The sequence below is a fragment of the Erigeron canadensis genome, chromosome 3, assembly GCF_010389155.1.
Source record: "Erigeron canadensis isolate Cc75 chromosome 3, C_canadensis_v1, whole genome shotgun sequence".
In the NCBI taxonomy this organism is placed as follows: Eukaryota; Viridiplantae; Streptophyta; class Magnoliopsida; order Asterales; family Asteraceae; genus Erigeron; species Erigeron canadensis.
Genome location: NC_057763.1, coordinates 7056813 through 7080548, shown reverse-complemented (window position 1 = coordinate 7080548; position 23736 = coordinate 7056813). Strand labels below are relative to the sequence as shown.

The following is a 23736-nucleotide window of genomic DNA, read 5'->3' as shown; positions in this document are numbered from 1 at the left end:
CCCCAACATCGTTGTTTTACCTCGTTCTCCTTGGCCTGCAATTTGAAGTGAGCAAATATATTTCACAAGTAACATATACATATTTACAAAAACTAGACAGAATTATAACATAAATAGAAAAGTTGGTCATACCTCTCATGTTGCCGCTGCCGCTGCCTTCCTCGGACTCGCACTGGCTAGGAAGCTGACGGGGTCGATCTCCATCAGGAGGACCACCGCCTCCACCAGAACCAGAGGTATCACCACCATGACTTCGTGCAAGAACGTCTGCCATTTGTAACAAAAGATTATATAAGTTTACGATACAGCAAATAGCGTTAGACATTTTACAATATTTTGAATCATTCACTTAACACACACAAATAATAAAACAATTCAATAAACATAATAGTCCATACATAATAATTCTAACTACGTAACGTTAACAAATTACAAATTAAGATCAATCATCTTCATCAGTCTGATAAGTCGCCACTCCACTTTCATTGTTAGGTTCGAGTAAATCGTCATCATCATCATCATCATCATCACTAGTATCCATCGCATTCTCTTCATCGCTGTCTTCACTATCTTCTGTATCTTCTTCGTATGCCTCGTTATCCATTTCATCAACTTCCGTTGGTTTGTCTATACTTAAACCGCCATAAGACAAATTCTCCAAGTCAGCAGACAATGAAAAGTCAGACCAAGTGTTGCCATGTATTATATCATTATCGTTATTTTCCATGACAATATCTCGGTCCCGAATCTTCCGATGATTCACCTCTTGGACGACCTTCCAATAGTTGTTTGATTGACCTCTTTGTCCGCCTTTAGAGGGTTCGTTAAGATAAAAGACTTGCTCTGCTTGGGTTGCAAGTATGTATTGGTCATTTGTAAACCATTCAGTTTGAGTAGAAATACTGGTTATGTTATTCTTAGTGACACAAAGTTTGATGTTATTAGTTTTGAACCATTTACATCGAAACAAGACAACCTTGTAACAATCAAGATAACCTAGCTCCAGAATATCTTCCAATTGACCGTAATAGTTTGTGTCGTCGGGTCCAGTTGTTGAGACGCCGCTATTTTGAGTTGTACGATGTGAATCTCGGCTAAGAACCACAAGTCTCACACCGTTAACTATACAAGCAGTGTAAGAGTTTGCAAGTCGTGGTCCATTGGCCAAAGCAAGTAACTCATTACTTACACTAGATTCATCATCTGCTCGTTGACGGTTGATCTATATGAAATAAGAGAAAATTAAAATGGTTATGATATTATTAGTTTACATAGTCGTTTTACATACAAATGAATTTACCTTTTGTTTAAACCAGTTAGGAAAATTTGTTTGCAAGTCAGTCCAAGGCGGCATTTGAGTGGTAAATTCACTATAAATAATGTTACTTGCATTAGATATAATCATTGAAAAGATAAACTTATAAAATGACAACCCGAAATGGAAAAATACTTACTCCTTGTATCCTTCGATCTCGGAGCTATTGTTAAGGATATACCAATTAAGATTTGTCCAAAGCTCACGATCTAACTTTCTATCAACCCCCTTGCTGATCGGTGTGCATAGTGATTGAAAGACATAAAACTCTCGTGTTGGAATTAGGGCATCCTGGTTTCTGTCTAGTCGATTAAACCTTGTCGGTACACCTTTAAGATACCTTGAAACAAAAGTTACGGCTTCCTCTGCAACATACCCCTCCGCGATAGAACCCTCAGGCCTAGCCTTATTTTTGACATAATTCTTTAGCTTTTTCATGTATCTTTCAAATGGATACATCCACCTCATGTAAACAGGACCACCTTGAATGGCCTCCTCGGGCAAATGCATAACCAAATGAATCATTATGTCAAAAAATGACGGAGGAAGTATTTGCTCGAGAGCACACAAGATTTTAATCAACTTATCCTTTGCATCTTCCATGTCGGACGACATCAAGTTCCGAGCACAAAGTTGCTTAAAAAATTGGCATAACTCAATTATTAGTGTTGAAATGTTTTTATCCAAGTACGCACGTGCACCAATCGGAAGCAATCGCTGCATCATTATATGATGATCATGAGACTTCATCCCCGTTATTTGGGTATCATTATCAGTTACCTTATGCTTAAAGTTTGAGCCAAAACCATCAGGTAGTTTTACTCCCTTGATGAATTGACAAAAAAGACTTCTGTCGGCATTTGTGAAAGAAAACTTGGGATGAGGCTTTGAGAGCTTACCACGACCGTTATCTACAAGCCATAACTCAGGCCGAATGTTCCATTTTTGCAACACCCTTCTAGCCTTATCGGTGTCTTTGGATTTATCCTTGTGCATCATCATCGTATTCAACAAACTCTCACGGACATTTTTTTTTATATGCATGACATCCAAATTATGTTTTAGTTGAACAGAAGACCAATATTCAAGCTCGGAGAAAATAGAGCGTTTGGACCAATTAAATTCAACCTTTGGGTCACGTTTTCTCTTCTTACCAACATGTTTACAAGGAATACGGGTAGGCAAATTACTAAGTTGTTCCCATATTTGATCATTGGCTATTCTTCCAGGAGGATCTCTAGTCTCCCAGTTACCATTAAATAACTTGTCCTTCCTCCATTTATGATTCTTGTCTAAATATATCCTATGACCAACATATGCAATTTTTCCAATGACAGGTTCAGATGGAGTGTCTTTATTACATGTTAGGCATGCCATGTAACCTTGGCCACTCCAACCAGACAAACTACTACGAGCAGGGAAATCATTGATGGTCCATAAAATCATTGCACACATTGTGAAGAAACTGTTAGTGACAACGTCTTTTGTTACGACTCCATCCGACCAAAGAGTTTTCAATTCATCAACCAATGGCCTCAAAAACACATCAATATCTGTCCCAGGTGATTTAGGACCGGGAATCAACAATGTCAACATGAATGAAGTCTCTTTCATACATAACCAAGGTGGCGTATTGTATGTTGTCAATATAACTGGCCACATGCTATAAGAAGTACTCATGTTGCCAAATGGATTGAAACCGTCGGCTGCTAACCCTAATCTAACATTTCGAGGTTCAACAGCAAAAACAGGATACATTGAATCAAAGTCTTTCCATGATGTACCATCCACTGGGTGACGTAGCTTACCATCTTCCGTGCAACGCCCTGTGGCATGCCATGTCATATCTTTTGCAGTGTATCTTGAGCTATAAATACGCTTTAGTCTGGGAATTAATGGAAAGTAACACATAACCTTGTTGGCAACTTTCTTCCCCTTAGTGTTTTCATCCTTCCATCTACTTGCTTTACATTCGGGATAATGTTGCAGATCTTGGTTATCTTTCCCCCAAAATAAACAACAATCGTTCTTACAAACATGAATCGATTCGTATCCTAGCCCAACCTTTTTTCATTATCTTCTTGGTTTCATAGGTTGAAGGTGGGAGTCTAGCAAGCGGAAATGCACCTTTAAGCAATTCTAGCAATTGATCGAGCGACGTATCGGTCCATTTATTGATTGCCTTCACATGACTTAGTTGCGCCAAGAAATCTAACTCGTTCATCCCTTCATAACCAGGGTGTAGGTCGGTCTCGGCAAGTTTTAGTAGTTCGGCAAGTTCATCATTTGCAGCATTAGGTGCATGTGAAGAACTAGGTGCATCTGTTGTGTCCATTGGCTCATCGTTAGAGTTGTCCTCTTGGGGGACATTCTCTTGACGAACATTCTCCTGACGAACATCGACGATGAAATCATGCATGGAGTCTGTCGTTTGAGGTATGACTGGAACTACTGTTAAAACAGTGGAATTTAACTCAACAAATTCTATTTAGCATACATTACATACAATCAATACTAAGGAAATACGAGTGGATATATAGACACCGGTTTGTAGCAAGGTGGCATCCTAATCCACTTTTTGAATGTTTTGTCTCATATATGAATGAGTATAACTGATTTACTGTTTAAGAAAAATTCGACAGCATTTCCCCTTAGCTCCCCAAATATGGGTATTAAACACATATTTGTAAGAGCAAAGGAAAAATGCTTGTCGAATATTTCTTAAATAGTAAAGCAGTTAGACACGTCCATATCCTAAATGAGACAAAACATTCAAAAAGCAGCCCAAAACGGGGACTGTCTGAAATTAAATTCTATTAATTTAATTTCAGACGGGTAACCTACGGTATAAAACGGGGGAGGATTACATTACATTACAGACATACATTGCATATATACATACATTACATTAAAGACGAACAAAGAAAACTTACCGATATAGAAAGAGAGAAAACTAAGATAGAGAGAAAGAAAGAAAGAAATCGTGAACGCCCACAGCAAACAACAATCTATCACGCAAAACATACATACGTCACATATAGATATAAATCTGAAATATATACATATGTAAGTATAGTCAAAAGATAAAACAAGAACCAAGAAATTGTTGAGAACTATGAGAACCAATAATTAATTCAAATGTGTGAGGATAATATGGTAATTTTGTAAATATAATTAGATTAAAAATAAGAACATTTAAATATGTACATATAAAAAATTTAATTTTTTTCAAAATTATTATACATATGTATCACTTAAAACATGTGTACCAATTAAAAAAATTTATAATTGAAATTATTATATAATTATAAATAAAAACATTCACATGTTTACAAGTTTAAAAGTTCATAACTTTTAATTATTACATGTGTATAAGTTTAGAATGTGTATATCATTTAAAAAGTTTATAGGCAAACTTATGTAAATAAAAGAATTTATATGTGTATAGTCAATGAGGTTTAAAAATAAAAAAGAGAAGTCCATGATTTTCTCAAAAATTGATACGGTTTTTTTTTTCCATCATTACCCTTTTATCCGTTTTTATATAATTACTCATTACATGCTTCATATTTAATTTACATTAATTTTAACTATTATTTATAGCCATTGATCAAACAATCCAATGGCCTAAACAAGTTCTCGTAGTTCTCGACATTTATAAAGTTCTCGTAATAACTGAGCTCTGTAAGTATAGATCTAAATATATATATATATATATATATAAATCTGATAATAATTGAAATATATATATATAAATCTGAAAATAGTTCATATATACATAAAAATCTGAAAATAGTTCATACTTTACCAAGTAATCATTGTGGTGGTGGACGGCGGCAAGCTGTCATAAAAAAAACAGGTTAACAGCAAGAAACCGGCAGCAAGGAGAAGAAAGAAGAAGAGAAAAGAAAAGGAAAAACCGGCGGCAGCGGCAGGGGAAAAAACCGACAGCAAAAGGAAGTTCCGGCAGCAAAAAAAGAAGAAAGAGGGGAAAAATAAGGCGCGACGATGGGGACGTGCGTGTGTGTGTGTGTGTTTTTGGGTTTTTGAGAGGGAATGAGAAGCAGATCTAGATCTATCTCCCGCTATATATTTCCTTTTTTCTTTTGCAACGAAAATTTGTCACAAATTGGTTTTTCAACGAATTATAATAATTAATTTTATTATTTATTATAACTATTACTAATTTTATTTTATTTTTTACTAACGAAAATTTGTCACAACATATTTTTTGCAACGGACATTATTGATTAATTTTATTATATTATTATTTACACCATTATTATTAATTTTATTATATATTTATTTTAATATATTACTAGATTTTAGACCTGTGTTAAATACACGGGTTTTACAAAATTATCAAGTTGAGTATTAGTATATAAAAAAAAAAAAACTTTAACATTTAAGAATGAAATGATATGTTTAAAAAATAATTGAGATATTCAAATGTATATATTGAATATTAAATCATAAATGTTAATTCGTATTAATACAAATGTTAGTGTAAATTATCTATGAAGTTTGGTGAGATGCCTTTTAGTATATATAAAGATTATTTTGTTATAGTTATTTTTATATTTTATTATTCATTTTATTTATGCATACATATTTATATATTTACTGTACTCGTTTTAATATTCGTACGGTCGCATGAGATACATATTGAATTTTCATTATAAGATCAGTTCTTAATCATTCATCTAACCATTGAGCCCAATAAGCCCGATACACTTCTTAATCATTCGTTTTGCATGGTATCCATTTAGTCTAGTCATTGGGCCTAATTATAAGACCAATACATTGTTTAATCATTCATGTTGTATATAACTGATCTATTTGGTTTATTGGGTCAAACATAAAGCATTGAGCCTAATGGGGCCGATATATGTCTTTCGTAACTTCGAGAAGCTTTGCTTATGGTGTTTGTATAATCATTGGGCCTAATAGGCCCGATACACTTAACCATTCGTTGTATATAACTCGTGTATTTGATCTATTGGCTCATATATAAGTGCGTATGTGTGTATATGTATGCATGTATGATTGGATATCTGTCTTTCCCAACTTCGAGAAGCTTCGCTTATGGTGTTCGTATAATCATTGGGCCTAATAGGCCCGATACACTTCTTAACCATTCGTTGTATATAACTCGTGTATTTGATCTATTGTCTCATATATAAGTGTGTATGTGTGTATATGTATGCATGTATGATTGGATATCTGTCTTTCCTAACTTCGAGAAGTTTCGTTTATGGTCTTCGTCTAACCATTGAGCCCAATAAGCCCGATACACTTCTTAATCATTCGTTTTGTATATAACTCATGTATTTGATCTATTGGGTCAAATATAAGTGTGCATGTGTGTATATGTATGCATGTATGACTGGATATCTGTCTTTTCTAACTTCGAGAAGTTTCGTTTATGGCATCCATCTAGTCTAATTATTGGGCCTAATAAGCCCAATACCCTGCTTAATCATTCATTTTGTATATAACTTATGTATTTGGTTTATTGGGTCAAGCATAAAGCATTGAGACTAATGAGCCTGATATATGTCTTTCGAAACTACGATAATCTTCGTTTATAGTGTTCGTATAATCATTCGTTGTATATAACTCGTTTACTTGTGTATACGATTATCATTGTTATTTTTCAATCTATCATTTAAGTAAAGTATTACAAGTTAATAATTTTTAATATAAATTGTAAATTTAATTACAATTCACAATATAAAAAAGTAAAAAATAAAAAAACATTTTGCAACGAAATTTCGTTGCAAAAAAGTTAACGGGAATACGGAACTTATAGAGGGAAAATGTGGAAAACAAATTTTTTGGTCTGCAACGAAAATTTGTTGCAAAAGAGATTAGCGGGAAAACGAAATCTTTAGAGGGAAAAGGTTGAAGCCAAATTTTTTTTCCTGTAACGAAAATTCGTTGCAAAAAAGATTGCGGAAAAATTATTTCACGTTGGCGGGAATAAAAAACGCAAAAAACAATTCGGGAAAAAATTTGCAACGAATTTTTTTCGTTGCAAAAAACATTTTAACAAAAGAAAATAAAAAATATTTTAAAATTCCTTTTTTGCAACAAAATTTCGTTGCAAAAAAAAAGTCGACTAAAAAAGTCAAAAAGTTAAAGTTTTTTTTGTCGTTTTATGTGTTTTTGCAACGAAAAGTTTTCGTTGCAAAAAAGTTTGTGGCAAATAACCATTTTTCTTGTAGTGAAACCATATTAAAGAAAATATGTTGATTTGGATGTTGTATCAGTATGAGAGTATATATTCGTATATATACATATCACAAATATTACGAGATTAGTTTTGTCTCCCAAGATAAAAAAAATCAATAAACATGAACATCATTATTATTAATCAACTAATACATTACATACAAGAAACAACATGTTATTAATGTGAATAAATTACATACAAGAAATAGAGATATTAAAAATTTCAACTTATAATAATGAAGAATACACGTAAACTATGTGAGATGAAAAATTTATAGGTTTTATGGTCCCTAGTCTTTGTACGTTGTGACTTTTGTGCAATCAACATAAATACATAACACTGTTGGCTACACTTTAGAAATACGCTCGATATGTATGATTTCAGGGCTGATTGTCAAACATTGAAGATATCTGCATTGAGTAAATATGTATACTTAAAACCATCGACAGAACAGTATCAATTTTTATATGGCTAAGAAAAAAGAAAACGGAAACAAATGGGAACGATTTGACCGGAAATCTGCAACTTCAGAAAAACCTTGCAACTTTTAGCCTATCCGCTCCGCCGTTGCCTTATCCATCTACTTTCAAAAACCTCGTACACGGCGGCGATTAAGCCATTAAGATTGCGGCCAGATCCACCACAACGGCAAGGAATGTTTTCCGGCCAAATTGTCGATCAGATACATGAAGGGATGTTAATACTCAAACGAAGATGAGATTTCCGATCAAATTCAAAGCACAATCACCACATTCCGGCAATTCAGGGGGTTTGATTGCTTTATATGCTTCGTCACATGTTCTGTATCTGTAAAAACTTTGGGTATTAGAAACCTTGATCTTTGGGTCAACAACACAACAATCAACCATTTTCAATCAATAAAATATGAAGAATATAAAGAAATATAAACGAAATATGTATTGTAAATCTTGTGTATGTTCACTATGTTGCTACAGCCTATAATCTATTCAATGAATTAATACCCCATCATGGATATAACTGGAAGAATAATTTACGGATTAAAAGAGCTATTTGCGGAATTGATGAGGAATTTGGGGTAGACTCATTCTACCCATAAATAAATTACCACGTTTCATTATCAGAATGAACTAAACCTCCGTTTTAAAATGGAGGTATTTATACGGCTGTGATCAGTAATTAATCTGATTGGATGGATGAGATTAGATAAAAAAAAAAAAAAATTACCGGTAGCAATATATGTATATATATATATAATGTAAGAAAAATGATTAATGTGGCTAAATTGTAGGCCTAAAGGTATACCTAATATGAAAATATTGAGATGTCAAATTCAATGATAAAGATTATAAAGAGAATATATGTAATCCATGTGTCAATCTTTGAATGACTTAGGCACACTTTTAGGTACATTTGTTAGGCATATTTATCATCTATACTCTTTTATAATAATTATCAACTAACCCCCTATTTTTGAAAAGTGTTGGAAAATGGTTAGATTCAAAAGTACTAAGTTACCTTTAATAAACACCCTCTATAGAAAGGGTTATTAGAATTGGGATTAGTTTTCTGGAATGCAAGAAACTTTGAACGAATGTCTATAGTAGGAAATAACTAAAGTTGTGTGTATTGTATGTAAACAACTCGAAATAATGTTTATTGTATGTAAGAATTTCGTTTCAACCAATTAAAATCTGACAAGTGTGTAGCAACCGTCAAATTTCCAGGTCAACATTTAAATAAAAATCATTTAGTAAATTATATTGAACTGTGATTTGCAAATTTTCATGTTTATATATATATATATAAATCTATATGTGTATATGTCTTTCTATAAAAATATATATATATATATGTGTGTGTGTGTGTGTGTGCAAAGATCATTATTTTCTCTTGTTACCCAAATCGGCCAAATGGCCTTGACCATAGAAACATACTCACATGTTGGCATAAAATAAGTTAAGAGAATTTAGTTAATGTGATACACAAATAAAGGAGGTAGCCAAGATACTTTCATGTCCATGATCAAAGTTTTGTCTAATATCAAACAAATATTAACTCATCATCTTCCTATATCCTTACATAACTATAGAAACTAGTAATGAACAACAAGAACCTTTTCCTTATCATTCCTCTCTCGACATTCCATGTAGAGGGACAAACAAGATGGGCAATTGGTCATATAGGTTCTTCAATTATAGGAAGCTAAGACCTTACCCTTTTATTTATTTATTTTTTTTTTTTTTTTGATAATGTTGTACCCATCATCATGAAGTGAACCACTAATGAGACAAGTCAAAAAGAAAACACAAAAATGATAGTCTCCTCCATACAACCTAGACTATCCATTTATGACAAACCTCCAATAACCACTTTCCCCTCCTAGAAATAAGAATCTTTCTATTATAAATGTATCAACACAACCTAGTAGCTAGGTAATTAAGAGATAAACCCTCCCCTTCCAATCCCCTCAATCCAACGAGAGAACACCCATCCAAATGAGAAATGTTCCAAAATAGCTTTTCAACTCTAGCATGACATTCTCAAGTATAATCTGAAAGTTTATAGACTTGACACCTCAATAGAATTGGTAATTATGGGGTAGGAGACAAACAGAAAGTGACAAAACCAATATCTCTGGTCATTGATCTTTCATGACCCAAGATCATAGTCTCTTTTTATATATAACCTCTTAATTTCACACCCAAAAGCACCAACTAAATCTTTGTCACTTAAGTACTTAAAACTTTCTTCATATTTCGTTCCTTCACTAATCCGAAAAATTCAGCATCAAAATACCACTAATATCATCACCATGGCCATAAAAGTTAGCTAATATACGGTTGTGTTCTCGGCTCCCTTAGCTACGGTTTAGTAACGTAACACTACAAGGTTTCGTGGTCTTACTAGAGGGATTTTCGCAGCTTAGGTAAATTCCGTAAGTACCTATGTATTTGCTCGAGTATTCTTGTGTTACTAAATATGTCATTTTACTCGAACTAGTTTCTTTGTTCATCAGCATTACGTTTTTAGTCACCATAATTCAGGAGCTCGTTTCGCCTTAGCATCTTCCCTACACTTCGATTCTCTTGCTGTAAGTACGTCCCCTGAACTTAGAATGTTAAGAGCATTTGTCGAGTCTTTAAGACATGTCATTTCGTTGCCTTACCAACACCATCATGAAACTGTAAGAGCTAAGATGATACGAAATAGGAAGAGGAGTACGTGACATGCTTAGACTATCTGAATCAGCTCTATATATGTAACTATAAGAGCCTATATGTGTATGCTAGTATAAAGACTCGAAACCATATATCGAAGAAGTGCTAAAGTCCTTGTTATAAAAAGCCTCTGCATAAACCAACGGCTATACAAGTTTGGTGGACCAATGAAACAAATGTCTAGCACGTCACTTTACATGATGCTTAAAAACAAAACGAATTCCACGTATGGGTAGCCGAACTAATGATCAAGACTGTTAACTATAGTATTTCAATATTATAAATTCATGGAAGTAGTACTGTTATGAGTATGTATTGAAAGGACTCAAGAAGCATAAAAATATTCTTTTAAAACTTATTTACTAATATAAAAAGCAGGACCTTCACCAAGTAATATGACACATTTTGAACTCCATGTATTTTATAAATTACTACATATACGCATAACCTCACATATAACTATATATTTCTTATAAATGTGCATCAGAAGACTTGAGTTTTAAAGGCATGAATGAGTTAAATATAAGTTAATTATATACTTACATGATGGACTAAGTAAGTGAAGTATATCAATGACCTTAAATATGCAAGTATTATAGACTTACTAATTTATGTTAAATTACATATTTTTAGTCTTGTTATAAATCTGTATAAAATTTGGAAATGGTATTGACTATAAGTTAAACAAGCAATAAACATTACAACATTAATGGAAATTACGTGATCTCTCAATTAATAAATATCGCATGATTTATTTAGGGTGCATATAATCCGGATATTCATCTTGCAATCACTATTTTCCTCATTATCAAGCTAAGGTGAGTTCATAGCCCCCTTTTAAATAATTTCATTTTGGGATGAGAATACATGTATAACTTTACTTGTTTTAAGATTGGACACAAGTACTTTGTTACTATATACTGCCTGAGTTGTTTCTCATCCTATCAAATCCCCTATTTCAATACCCTTAGTTATGGACTTAAGCGCGAGTAGTTGTGAATAGATCTATTGGGTTTGACACCCCCACCCGAGTTAGTAGCGCTAACTTGATCGACATGATCAACGGGTGTACAATTATTTGATCCATAGTACTTGAGGATGAAAGTACTATGCATGGGGTAACTATATCATCGTTAAGCTTCGGTGTTGGGAGCTCAGTTGTATAGTACTATATATATTATGAAAACCTTGTGATCCATAAACTATGTTGATATGATAAACCTATGACTCACCAACTTTATGTTGACGTTTTAGCATGTATTTCTCAAGTAACTAGTATGTTGGATTCATGGAGCAAAGTAGGAAACTCGTATGAAATCGTTCAAGAGCCTGGCACTAATTAATAAAAATAAGCTCCTATGTAATTTGAGGTTAATATTATTGTAGAAGTTATGTTTTAAAGAGAATACTATTGTATTTAATAAATAAAAACGACATATTTAGTGGTCGTTCTCTGTACAATTTGTGTTATGATTTCGCTTTAGTCATAACTCGCCAAAAATGATTAGGCGGGGTGTGACAAAGTGGCACCTGTATATGGTTGCCACGTATGTTTTCTTACATACAATAAACATTTTTTCGAGTTGCTTACATACAATACACACAACTTTAGTTTTTTTCTACTGTAGATATTCGGTCAAAGATAGTTACATTTTAGGAAACTAATCTCATTAGAATTTATCAAATTTGCTCTTAATGAATTAATTTACACTTTAAAACCTTATCTTGCTAATTTACACTCTAAGTTCTTATGTTTTAAAATATTTCCACTATCACCATTACATCAACTTAAACGGTTACACCACTCGACACCGATTGTCGATGTCATCACCACCCGTCACCGACACCACTAAACCGTCGTCGTCGTCACCGCCGCCGCATTGCACGAGTACCATGCTAGTTATCCTTAATATAATGGTTAGTATAAATATTTTAAAAGTCGAAGGGTTGATGATGTATTTATTTCATTAAGAGAGTTGTGTATTGTATTTAGGGTGTGTTGTTTTAATGAATGTTATTTCTAACATTTTCCATGTAACTTTCATCATGGGATCTCTTTTTAATAGAGAGTATAGATAATCTAGAATTAGTTTTTCTAGTTTACCTTTCCTCATATAGCATTGAGGTATTAGGATTCAACATCCATAAAAAACGACATTGAGTTTTATTAATTACTTATTACTTTTTGATAATATACAAAAAGTATAAATGAAAGCTAGAACTTCCCATAAATTTGTTTTGCATGAAAATCTTGTTCTTTTGGGTGCAATTTAATTGTTATTTAATACTCCCTCTGTCCCATTTTAATTTAATTGTTATATTTAAAAGAGTTTAAATATAATTTATGACAAATAACAAGATTCGTTTATTAAAATCTTGTATTTTATTAAATCATATGTATGCCAACGATAAAATACCCAAACATGCCAACACAAAGGACGGTTTGACAACAACCTTGACTTTTAAAATCTTAGGGCTTTGGTATTAGATGGAAGGAGAGTAGGAGATTCCCTTTCACCGCGCAGGAACATCGCCGCCGACAGTGAAGGGAGGAGTGAGAGGAACAAAGTGTGGGGAAGTATGCCGTAGTTGGGAGAGTGAGGGGATTATACTTTTTTGACCATTGGATCCATTCAACAGCTTTTTTCTTTCTCTTCTTTAATATTATACTGAAATTGTTGTGAGGGGTGAGTAAAGGGAAAGGATGCCAACAAAATAGTCAAATGAGGGCTGAGTGGGAGAAAAATGAGGTGACATAAAAAAAAAGCAGCTCCAATGCCGACGCCCTTAATGGCTATTTTTATTGATGTACAAGACTAGGAAACCAAAAGCTATAACTATTTAGGGGTGATGACTCCTTGTCCACGTCAAAAAACGTGAGATACAACTTAAAGAACATTGCACATGAATAATACAAGAAGAAACTATGATTTCTATATAAGAACACAATTAGTCAAATTTCAACAACAAATTCCCATAAACGGGAAAGCTTCTAAGACATTGCATCCCAGTTTATAGAACTAAAATGCAACAAATAATCCTTGAGTCCTGCAATTCTCTTCAAACTAAGCTTTTTAAACAGCATGTAATGATATCTGATAAATATACTCAAAAATGTCAACACTATGTTGGTGACTTTGTTGGTTTAAATAAGAAGAGTCTTAGGCCGCAACAAAGAATGACAAGTATGTGAGTATTGAGTACATGCGCCTTAAGAGTACATATAGCCTGTCAAAGTCACAAAAAGGTTACCGAAAACACATTAACACCATGTAAACACATAAGCACATAACACATAACACACACGGAGATGATCTGTCAAACAAATATAGTACCAGGCGCACTCGTACCAATCGTACGTAGTCAAAATTAAATAAGACGTCTGTACCGAGCGAACACATCCCATATGTACTAGTTGGAATTTTGTTAACCAAAACGCCTGTTTATCTTAAATAATAGATTGCAAAACATGGAACTAATTGAAAAATATCATAAGAGGACAACTTATGACGTGGATAATTAAAACAATTAATTATATAAACATTAAAGGAGTAACTATTAATAAACAAACAAATTTATTAATATCAAAACTTTAAGCAATGATGATCTAATTAATTATGTAAATGCGAAGAAAGCGTATTAAAAAAACAATTAAACAACATAAATCCGAAACCACCAAACCAGTATCATCCATTCATGTCAAACAACAAAGACATAAAAAACACTTGCCACTTAAAAAGAAGATGGAAGATTGGGTACTATTAAATACTAGATTCAAAGTATAGTCCCTCAAAAGTCTCGTCCAAGTGAACAACTCACAAACACTAGCTAAATGCTGGGCAGAACTCACAATTAAAAGCTAAAAGCTTTTAATTAATAGAAGGGACGAAAGATTAAACTAGAAGGTTTTTCGAAACAAACTTTTCACATCAAAAGGTGAGGGAGTTCAAACCACCGAAGGAAGAAAGAAAGATTTGTGTGCAATATGGAAATAAAAACAGGCCTCTATTCACAGCCTTAGATTTATGGGATTATAATAACACTAATGTAGCAGCAAATTGGTTGCAGACTAATCAATCAAATTGCCAATGGCTTGGTGGCTCATTGGTAAGGTCTTTGACCTTGGGGAAATACACCAAGGTTCGAATCTCACTTCTTACATTTGTAGGAGTGGATTATTAGGGGGGTTTCGAGAGTCCCGAGTTTCATCTCAGGCATGCGTGGTTCGAACACCGCATACTGCTCAATTGGATGTCATTATGATGTCTTGAATGTTAACTATTAACTACTAATTACTAACTCGTTCAAAAAAAAAAAGACTAATCAATCAAATTGATGAAAATTCCAATTGCAAATATTCCAAGTCTAATATTTCTAGAAATGATGAGATGATTGAACCATCGTTAGTCTTATGAGATGATCAGATGGCCAAATGTTTTATTGATTGAAGGCAGTTTGAAAGCAATCTGGAGGACTTACATAAATCAGGAAGAAAAAAAAAAGTTTATAAACAACCAGGGGTTTGTTATAAATTAACATAACATTAATGCAAGTCTGAATTAATAAAAGTATGTTAAGTTAAACGAAAAAAATAATCTGAGCCAACGTTACAAATGTCAAAAAGTATTCAACAACGACAGCTACCAAAGCGGATAACAAGATAATGAAAAATCTGCAATAAAGTGAAAATGGAGATTTTAGATTGAATTGGGGTATTGAAAATGCATGTTGTCAATTGTCTGCATCTTGGGGTGAAATATCGAATTAAGACTTGTGGTGCAGCCAAGTGCCACCTAATAGGAGAAAACCGGTTACAAAAACATATCTTTGAGACCAATGAAAGTAGAGGTATAGATTTAACAAGATAAGCCATTTAGTCAAAATAATCAGTATAAATTAAGATTCCATATTCAACCATTTCCATAACTCAAACTAAGTGTCTCCTATTCTCAAGTCCCAACACATTCTTTTCCTAATGGCAGCCTCTACCTTGGCCCTCTCATCTACTTTTGCAGGACAGGCAGTGAATGTAGCACCATCAGGTACTTCCGAGATTTCAGGCAATGGACGTGTCTCAATGAGGAAGGCTGCAGTCAAGCAGGTTTCATCTGGAAGCCCCTGGTACGGACCAGACCGTGTCAAGTACCTGGGCCCGTTCTCTGGTGAATCTCCAAGCTACCTTACAGGTGAATTCCCAGGAGACTACGGCTGGGACACTGCTGGGCTTTCAGCAGACCCTGAAACCTTTGCCAAGAACCGCGAACTTGAGGTGATACACTGCAGGTGGGCAATGCTTGGAGCTCTAGGATGCGTCTTCCCTGAGCTTTTAGCCAGAAATGGTGTCAAGTTCGGTGAGGCTGTCTGGTTCAAGGCTGGAGCCCAAATCTTTAGTGAGGGCGGCCTTGACTACTTGGGCAACCCGAGTTTGGTTCATGCCCAGAGTATCTTGGCCATTTGGGCTACACAGGTCATCTTAATGGGTGCTGTTGAGGGTTACAGAATTGCTGGTGGCCCTCTTGGTGAGGTTGTCGACCCACTTTACCCTGGCGGTAGCTTTGACCCATTGGGTCTTGCCGATGACCCAGAGGCTTTTGCCGAGCTCAAGGTTAAGGAGATAAAGAATGGTAGGCTGGCCATGTTTTCCATGTTTGGGTTCTTTGTGCAAGCTATTGTGACAGGGAAAGGACCATTGGAAAACCTGGCTGACCACCTTGCTGACCCTGTTGCCAACAACGCTTGGTCTTATGCAACAAACTTTGTCCCCGGAAAGTAAACTTAGATGAAATGTGATGCACATTTGTATGTGGATCAATATGAACATATTTTTTTTTAGAGCTTGTTTGTTTCTTTTGAATCACATTGCTTCCTTCACATGCATATTTACATATTGTTTTCTAGAGCTAATAGCTAACAGCTAAGTGAAGTCTTGACAACTGAGTGACCCTAGGTTGGCATTTGTACAGGGAGCATTCCACTATCTCCTAAATAGTATTCCCACATGCTGCAATTTTATCCCCGATAAAGACAAAAAAGACTTATCAATAAACCAATAAATTCGCCTGATACTTGATACTTTTTAAGTAAGCTATCACACACAAAATAAGAGTGTAATTGTTTCTTGAATTACTAGGTAAGTCTCCTTTTGAACCAAATATGATACAATGCTGTGATCTAATACCTGACTTATATCTAAGCTTTCATAGTCCTGAAGCATATGAAATCTCTTCATACCTGTCAGAAAAACGATTAAACCATTAAGCTTGAACAGTTTCATTGAAGCAGATAATGACTGTCAAAAAAAAACTAAAATTTAAAAAAGAATTTAACATAACACTGTTTACAAACACGAAACAACACAAACTTAAAACTACTCCGTATTACATATCCAAGTAAGATACCTTTTAATAAGAAAAATGTAAATAAGCACAAGTGATGAGATCAAGTCATCAAACACGAGTATATTGTAGCTTAAAAAGTTTAACTGCGCATAAATTATCATTCAAAACCTTCCATGAGATTAGAGACCGATAAGGAAAGGTTGTTTTTGAAGACATTAGCACTTTTAGTTAAAAAAAAAAAACACCTCAACATGCCGACTGGATATTGAATCACACATGAAATTTGTTGGTCGCATAGAAGGTCTACATATGCATTTGATGGGCCTCTATAAACCGGCTACTCGAAATTTAGATCTGCAGTTAAGATACATAAATGTCCCTTCTTCCCTCTGCCTTTTTAGTGACGATATATGTGGAGGAATCTTTGGACATTTGTCTCCTAAAATGCTCATAAGCTTAGCACATCTGGCAAAAAACCTAGGGCAAGTGCCAACTTGGCCACGCTAGCGCCAACCTTATCTTTGTATACTATGCTTGAAAGACTGGCCAATCTAGATGGTAAGATGGCATCTTTGGTTGTTGTCCAGGTTGTCTAGAAGTTACAAGTCAGCTAAGTTACACAATTGAGCAGACATTCCAAACAATTCTTAAACAGGAGCACATGGATTTTAATCCACAACTAGTTGCAGTACATAACTACCATCTCAGTCAAAACATGTACAGGCATACTACTCTGTGTTAAATCAAGTCATGTGAAAAAGTACCATATGATTTAAAGGCACTAAATTTCTAATACTCGGTTCAACCTATTTCCTTTTTAAGTGCCTGCTTATAATTATGGTTAGAGCACATCTTACAAGTCCATTCAGCTTTTACGAATGTCAACAGGTCAGCTGGATTAGTGACTATATTCATGAAGAAAAAAAAAATCTGCTTTCTGATGAGTATTCCGACCCGGCCCATTTTGCCACATCGAGTAAATGAGAATCGATGTTAGCAACATGCCTTTGTTTAGTTGTATCTAGGTGACCCATCAACCAAGAGGTTGTGAGTTTAGGTGTCGAACAGTCAAATTAGGAGACAACTTTGACACTTTCAGTTAAAAAGTAGAAACGTTGGCCAAAGTGGTAATTTAAACAAATGCATTATGTTAAAAATAAGAATTAGACATGTAACTTCATGAAGAAAAGTATGTGCAAAATACAGAACATATTCAAAGAGATGATCTTACGTGAGTGAGAATGCAAAATCTAGAACAATGACACAATACTATTGAACTGTGTTTGATAATCAAAGGTATCAGTATAATTTGGCGTTAAATACGATACATGTTACTCTTAAACACCAGCAGTAGTAAATCAATGCCATAAATCATCAACAATTATTCATGAAAGTATCCATGTGACTATGTAACACATCAGATTTCTCATTGATTAGAAAAAAAAATTATGTAACACATCAAACCAAGTTATGACTTCAGGCGGGACGTCCAATTTGTGTTTGAATATTGTGAAGGTAGGCAAACTATAGCATATGTAGACAGAGGGATTAAATTTAAAGTTTAGGCATTTAGAAATAAACTAAATGATGATTTAAAATTTGATATAAACGTATAACAATAGTTCAAATTAACAGTAACGCACGTTTTATCAAAAAACATATGCTAATGAAAAATTAATGTGACCCAGGGTTACAGATATCTGAAAGTATTGAACAACAGCCACCAAGACGGATAACAAGATAATGAAAAATCTGAAAGAAAGTAAAATGGGGATTTTGAATATTGATAATACCTGTTGTCAATTGTCTCCATCTTGGGCTAAAGTATCAAATTAAAGCTTGTGGTGCAGCCAAATGCCACCTAATAGGAAAAAGCCACATATAAAAACATATCTTTAAGGCCAATGAAAATACAGGTATAGATTTAACAAGATAAGCCATTTAGTCAAAATAATTAATATAAAATGAGAACCCAAATTCAACCATTTTCATAACTCAAACCAAGTCTCTCCTACTTTCAAGTACCAACACGTTCTTTTCCTAATGGCAGCCTCTACCTTGGCCATCTCATCTGCTTTTGCAGGACAGGCAGTGAATGTAGCTCCATCAGGTACTTCCGAGATTTCAGGCAATGGACGTGTCTCAATGAGGAAGGCTGCAGTCAAGCAGGTTTCATCTGGAAGCCCCTGGTACGGACCAGACCGTGTCAAGTACCTGGGCCCGTTCTCTGGTGAATCTCCAAGCTACCTTACAGGTGAATTCCCAGGAGACTACGGCTGGGACACTGCTGGACTTTCAGCAGACCCTGAAACCTTTGCCAAGAACCGCGAACTTGAGGTGATACACTGCAGGTGGGCAATGCTTGGAGCTCTAGGATGCGTCTTCCCTGAGCTTTTAGCCAGAAATGGTGTCAAGTTCGGTGAGGCTGTCTGGTTCAAGGCTGGAGCCCAAATCTTTAGTGAGGGCGGCCTTGACTACTTGGGCAACCCGAGTTTGGTTCATGCCCAGAGTATCTTGGCCATTTGGGCTACACAGGTCATCTTAATGGGTGCTGTTGAGGGTTACAGAATTGCTGGTGGCCCTCTTGGTGAGGTTGTCGACCCACTTTACCCTGGCGGTAGCTTTGACCCATTGGGTCTTGCCGATGACCCAGAGGCTTTTGCCGAGCTCAAGGTTAAGGAGATAAAGAATGGTAGGCTGGCCATGTTTTCCATGTTTGGGTTTTTTGTGCAAGCTATTGTGACAGGGAAAGGACCATTGGAAAACCTGGCTGACCACCTTGCTGACCCTGTTGCCAACAACGCTTGGTCTTATGCAACAAACTTTGTCCCCGGAAAGTAAACTTGGATGAAATCTGATGCAAATTTATATGTGGATTAATTATTCACATATTATTTTATATTGGGCTTTTTTGTTTCACCTGAATCACATTGCTTCCGTCACATGCATTTGTACTATATTAAGTGAAATCTTGACATCTGAGTGACCCTAGGTTGGCATTTGTCCAGAAGCAATTCATATCTCCCAATGTGCCCCTTTCGTTAATCCGTTGGAGCATTCCACTATCACCTAAATAGTATTTCCCACCTACATAGTATTACACATGGTGTTCAGATCCACAAAGAGTTACAGTATATTACTACCATCACGATCAAAACACTTACCATTTACTCTGCTAAAACAAGTCATGTGAACTAGTACCAAATGGGTTATGGGGAAAGTATCCAGCTGAGAGCAAATCTTAAAAGTTACAAGTCATTCAGCATTATATAAATGTTGACAGGTCAGCTAGGTTTAGTGATTCATCAGTCACCCAAATTGATGAAGAATCAGAAAAGAAACTAAACACCTGTTTTTTGACCCCGTCTGTTTGAACTTTGTACCAGTAATAAAAAGTTACACCAGTTTACTTGAACCATGTTTTACCTATCTCGCCCATTTTGCCACGTACAAATTCAGCAATATCCCTTTGTTAGTTGTATCTAGGTGACCCATTAACCAAGAGGTTGTGAGTTTAGGCGTCAAACTGTCACATTAGAAGACGACATTGACACTTTTAGAGTTCCAGCTGAAAGAATTGGCCAAACATGTTGATTAAAACAGATGTGATAGCATGTTAATTATAAGAATCAGACTCGGAAGTTCATGCAGAAAACTATGTGCAAAATACAGAACAATGACATAATACTATTAAACCATGTTTTAGGAAACCGATTGCAGCAAGCAAATGTCGACTCTGCTAACAAGAACAACGTTTCACAAATGCAAGGAGGGCAAACTTCAAGTTAGACGTTTACATTGAAAAGAACCCATAACGGCAATTGGTAACAAGTGAATTAATCAATCAATCAACATGACCTAAGAAATTATCAATCAGCACATTTTTCATGGATATTTAAAGTATTCCGATGTCTAAAACTATTAAATCATTAAACGGATTTATTACTCAATTCAGTTTTGAACACAAATTTGGAGGACTTATAAAACACAAACATTCTTATCAGGTTCCTTCTGAATGAATACCCAAAAGCATTACCATTGTGAAACTAAATGCTGATTAATAGAAAATAGAAAACTTAACATTCACAAATCACAATATCATATTTTATCATACTAAAAACTAGAAGAGACATAATGGATAAATATGTATTTATAAAACTGGAAATCGATCAGATTAAGCTACACGGAGATATCATCCTACTAACTAACATCTAAAAACCATTAAGATAAAACCAGATCTGAATTTATCAGACAGCAACAAACCCTAAAATACTCCAATTAAATTAACCACCAAAACCATAGAGAGTACGGCCCTGGCGTTTCAAGGCGTAAACGACATCCATGGCGGTGACCGTCTTCCGGCGAGCGTGCTCCGTGTAAGTCACGGCGTCACGGATGACGTTCTCCAAAAATATCTTCAACACGCCACGTGTCTCCTCGTAAATGAGACCGCTGATACGCTTCACTCCGCCTCTGCGAGCCAACCGGCGGATGGCGGGCTTGGTGATGCCCTGGATGTTGTCGCGGAGGACCTTACGATGTCGTTTTGCTCCTCCCTTTCCCAACCCTTTTCCTCCCTTTCCTCTTCCTGACATTTTCTTCTTTTCTTTTTTCTAAATTGACTAGAGTGTGTATTTGTGTTTGTTTGGTAATTTTGGGGGTGGGTTTTGGGGTATATATAATGGGATTGGGTGAAAATTTTGTGCTTTTTTCGGATGAGATGTTGTATTTACCGTTGGATTAGAGGAGTGTAATGGATAGGTAGCGGTAGGATGATAATCCGCGTGATGGAAACACTTTATTGTGATTGGTTGGATATATTAAGGTGCGGATTGTGCTTCATTAAAAGCATAGACTCGCCAACAACTATCCCTTCCCTTTGTTGAAATTATCATTTTCCAACTCTGAGGTTCGATCTATCTATACTTACTATATACCGTGTAATACCCGGGTAGTATTAAGATAAATTATTATTGTTATAAAAATACTTTTTTTCTAATGGAAATTGTGATATAAATGTTATATATGAAAACTTTACAAAATAGTTAACGATGTGTAACACACATACATTTATAATGTAACATATTATTAAAGTTTATTTTAACACATATACATAAAACATAACAAAAAGGGTTCAAAATAGAAAATGATCCTCATAATTTAAGTGACTGTTTTATATATATTGACTTACAGAATGTATTTTTTCCCATTTACATGATCACCCATTGAATTGGATTATTGATGTATATTATTCATACACTTTTCAATTTTTTACATGGTTGACCAAGTGCTGACCTGATGACCTGCTATAACAGGTTAATTTCTATTTACATAGTTGCTTATTGAACTGGATGACTAATGTACTTTCTCTCATTTACATGGTTGCACGTTGAACTGGATTATTAATATATATCACCAACATACTTTTCTATTTTTTACTTGGTTGACCAAATGTTAACCTGATGACCTACAATAACAAGTTAAACTCTATATTTACTTTTTATTTTTACAGAAGTTATCTTCATCATCTTCATCAAATTTTCAAGCAAAATTTCCAGTAAAAATTTCGGCAACCATGTTCTTTCGTTTCAAATTGACCCAAATGTCCATAAACTCGGTCATACTGGGTCGTCAGTTCCGAAATTTAGGTGATACTGGACTTTAAAATATTTTCAGGCGGGTTATTATTAATCAAAAGGAAAAGTAAAATCCTAGGTACGGGTCATAACGGATTGAGTTGATTGTTGGGTTGTTAAAGCTTCCAAGGTTGAAGATCATAGACTAATTTATATTGCTAGTACAATTATATTATATTATTATGATATTATTATTAAAAATATAAACATATCTACTATATTCTTGTACAGTTATTATATAATATTATAATATAGTTATATAATAAGTTTTTATTAAAAATTAATGTAGGATGAAGCAGAAATTAATAATTTTCTGAAAAAATAAAAATAGAGATTAACTTGTTATAGTAGCTCATCAGGTTAACATTTGGTCAACCATGTAAAAATTAGAAAAGTATGTGGGTGATGTATATTAATAATTCAGTTCAATGGGCAACCATATAAATGAGGCAAAATACAATAGTCATCCAATTCAATTGGCAACCATGTAAATAGAGATTAACATGTTATAGTAGATCATCAGGTCAGCAGTTGGTCAACCATGTAAAAAAATGAAAAGTATATGGGTGATACACATCAATAATCCAGTTCAATGGGTAACCATGTAAATGAGGTAAAGTATATTGTTCATCCAGTAACTTAACCCTTAAAATCAATATATGATGATATGATATGATTTGCATGGCACAATAAACTCGGTAGAAACTAACAAGTCCTTTAATAACCATATTAACCCTCTTAAATCAATTGATTTATATTCACTACTACCGTCGCCTACCACCATCGTCGCCGCATCGTACGGGCACCCGTCTAGTGTATATGTATTCATCTTTATTTATTAAAAGAGCATGTAAATTTATAGTCTAGTTTGTCGTATGAATACTAGCTCAAGGTGAATGAAAAAAGAACTTTCATAAATGATCTTTTCTTTTTAATATTTTTTTCTCTAATCTTGATTTTTATTTGATGTTTTTCTACGGTATAACTAGCATAAATTCCGCGCTGAGCAATA

At 34.6% G+C, this 23736-nt stretch overlaps 4 protein-coding genes and 1 long non-coding RNA gene across 5 annotated transcripts; 2 read left to right on the top strand and 3 right to left on the bottom strand.

Annotated features, from left to right (window-relative positions):
- Positions 1-442: 442 nt before the first annotated feature.
- Positions 443-3734, bottom strand: LOC122591444. Its single transcript, XM_043763712.1, has 4 exons — positions 3380-3734; positions 1455-3315; positions 1301-1370; positions 443-1222 (listed from the first exon to the last, which is right to left on the bottom strand). The coding sequence occupies exons 1-4, from the start codon at positions 3732-3734 to the stop codon at positions 443-445; spliced, it is 3066 nt and encodes a 1021-aa protein (XP_043619647.1).
- An 11575-nt stretch (positions 3735-15309) lies between these two features.
- LOC122591171 lies at positions 15310-17969 on the bottom strand. Its single transcript, XR_006322679.1, has 3 exons — positions 17334-17969; positions 16929-16981; positions 15310-15543 (listed from the first exon to the last, which is right to left on the bottom strand). It is a non-coding gene; the product is annotated as an uncharacterized LOC122591171 (long non-coding RNA).
- Positions 15668-16627, top strand: LOC122591168 (chlorophyll a-b binding protein of LHCII type 1-like). The gene has a single exon (XM_043763389.1). It carries the CDS (start codon positions 15726-15728, stop codon positions 16521-16523), a length of 798 nt encoding a protein of 265 aa, XP_043619324.1. The 5' UTR covers positions 15668-15725; the 3' UTR covers positions 16524-16627.
- A 1099-nt stretch (positions 17970-19068) lies between the features above and the next one.
- LOC122591169 (chlorophyll a-b binding protein of LHCII type 1-like) lies at positions 19069-20013 on the top strand. The gene has a single exon (XM_043763390.1). The coding sequence runs from the start codon at positions 19132-19134 to the stop codon at positions 19927-19929; it is 798 nt and encodes a 265-aa protein (XP_043619325.1). The 5' UTR covers positions 19069-19131; the 3' UTR covers positions 19930-20013.
- A 1157-nt stretch (positions 20014-21170) lies between these two features.
- Positions 21171-21739, bottom strand: LOC122592966 (histone H4). The gene has a single exon (XM_043765300.1). The coding sequence runs from the start codon at positions 21681-21683 to the stop codon at positions 21372-21374; it is 312 nt and encodes a 103-aa protein (XP_043621235.1). The 5' UTR covers positions 21684-21739; the 3' UTR covers positions 21171-21371.
- Between the last annotated feature and the right edge of the window lie 1997 nt (positions 21740-23736).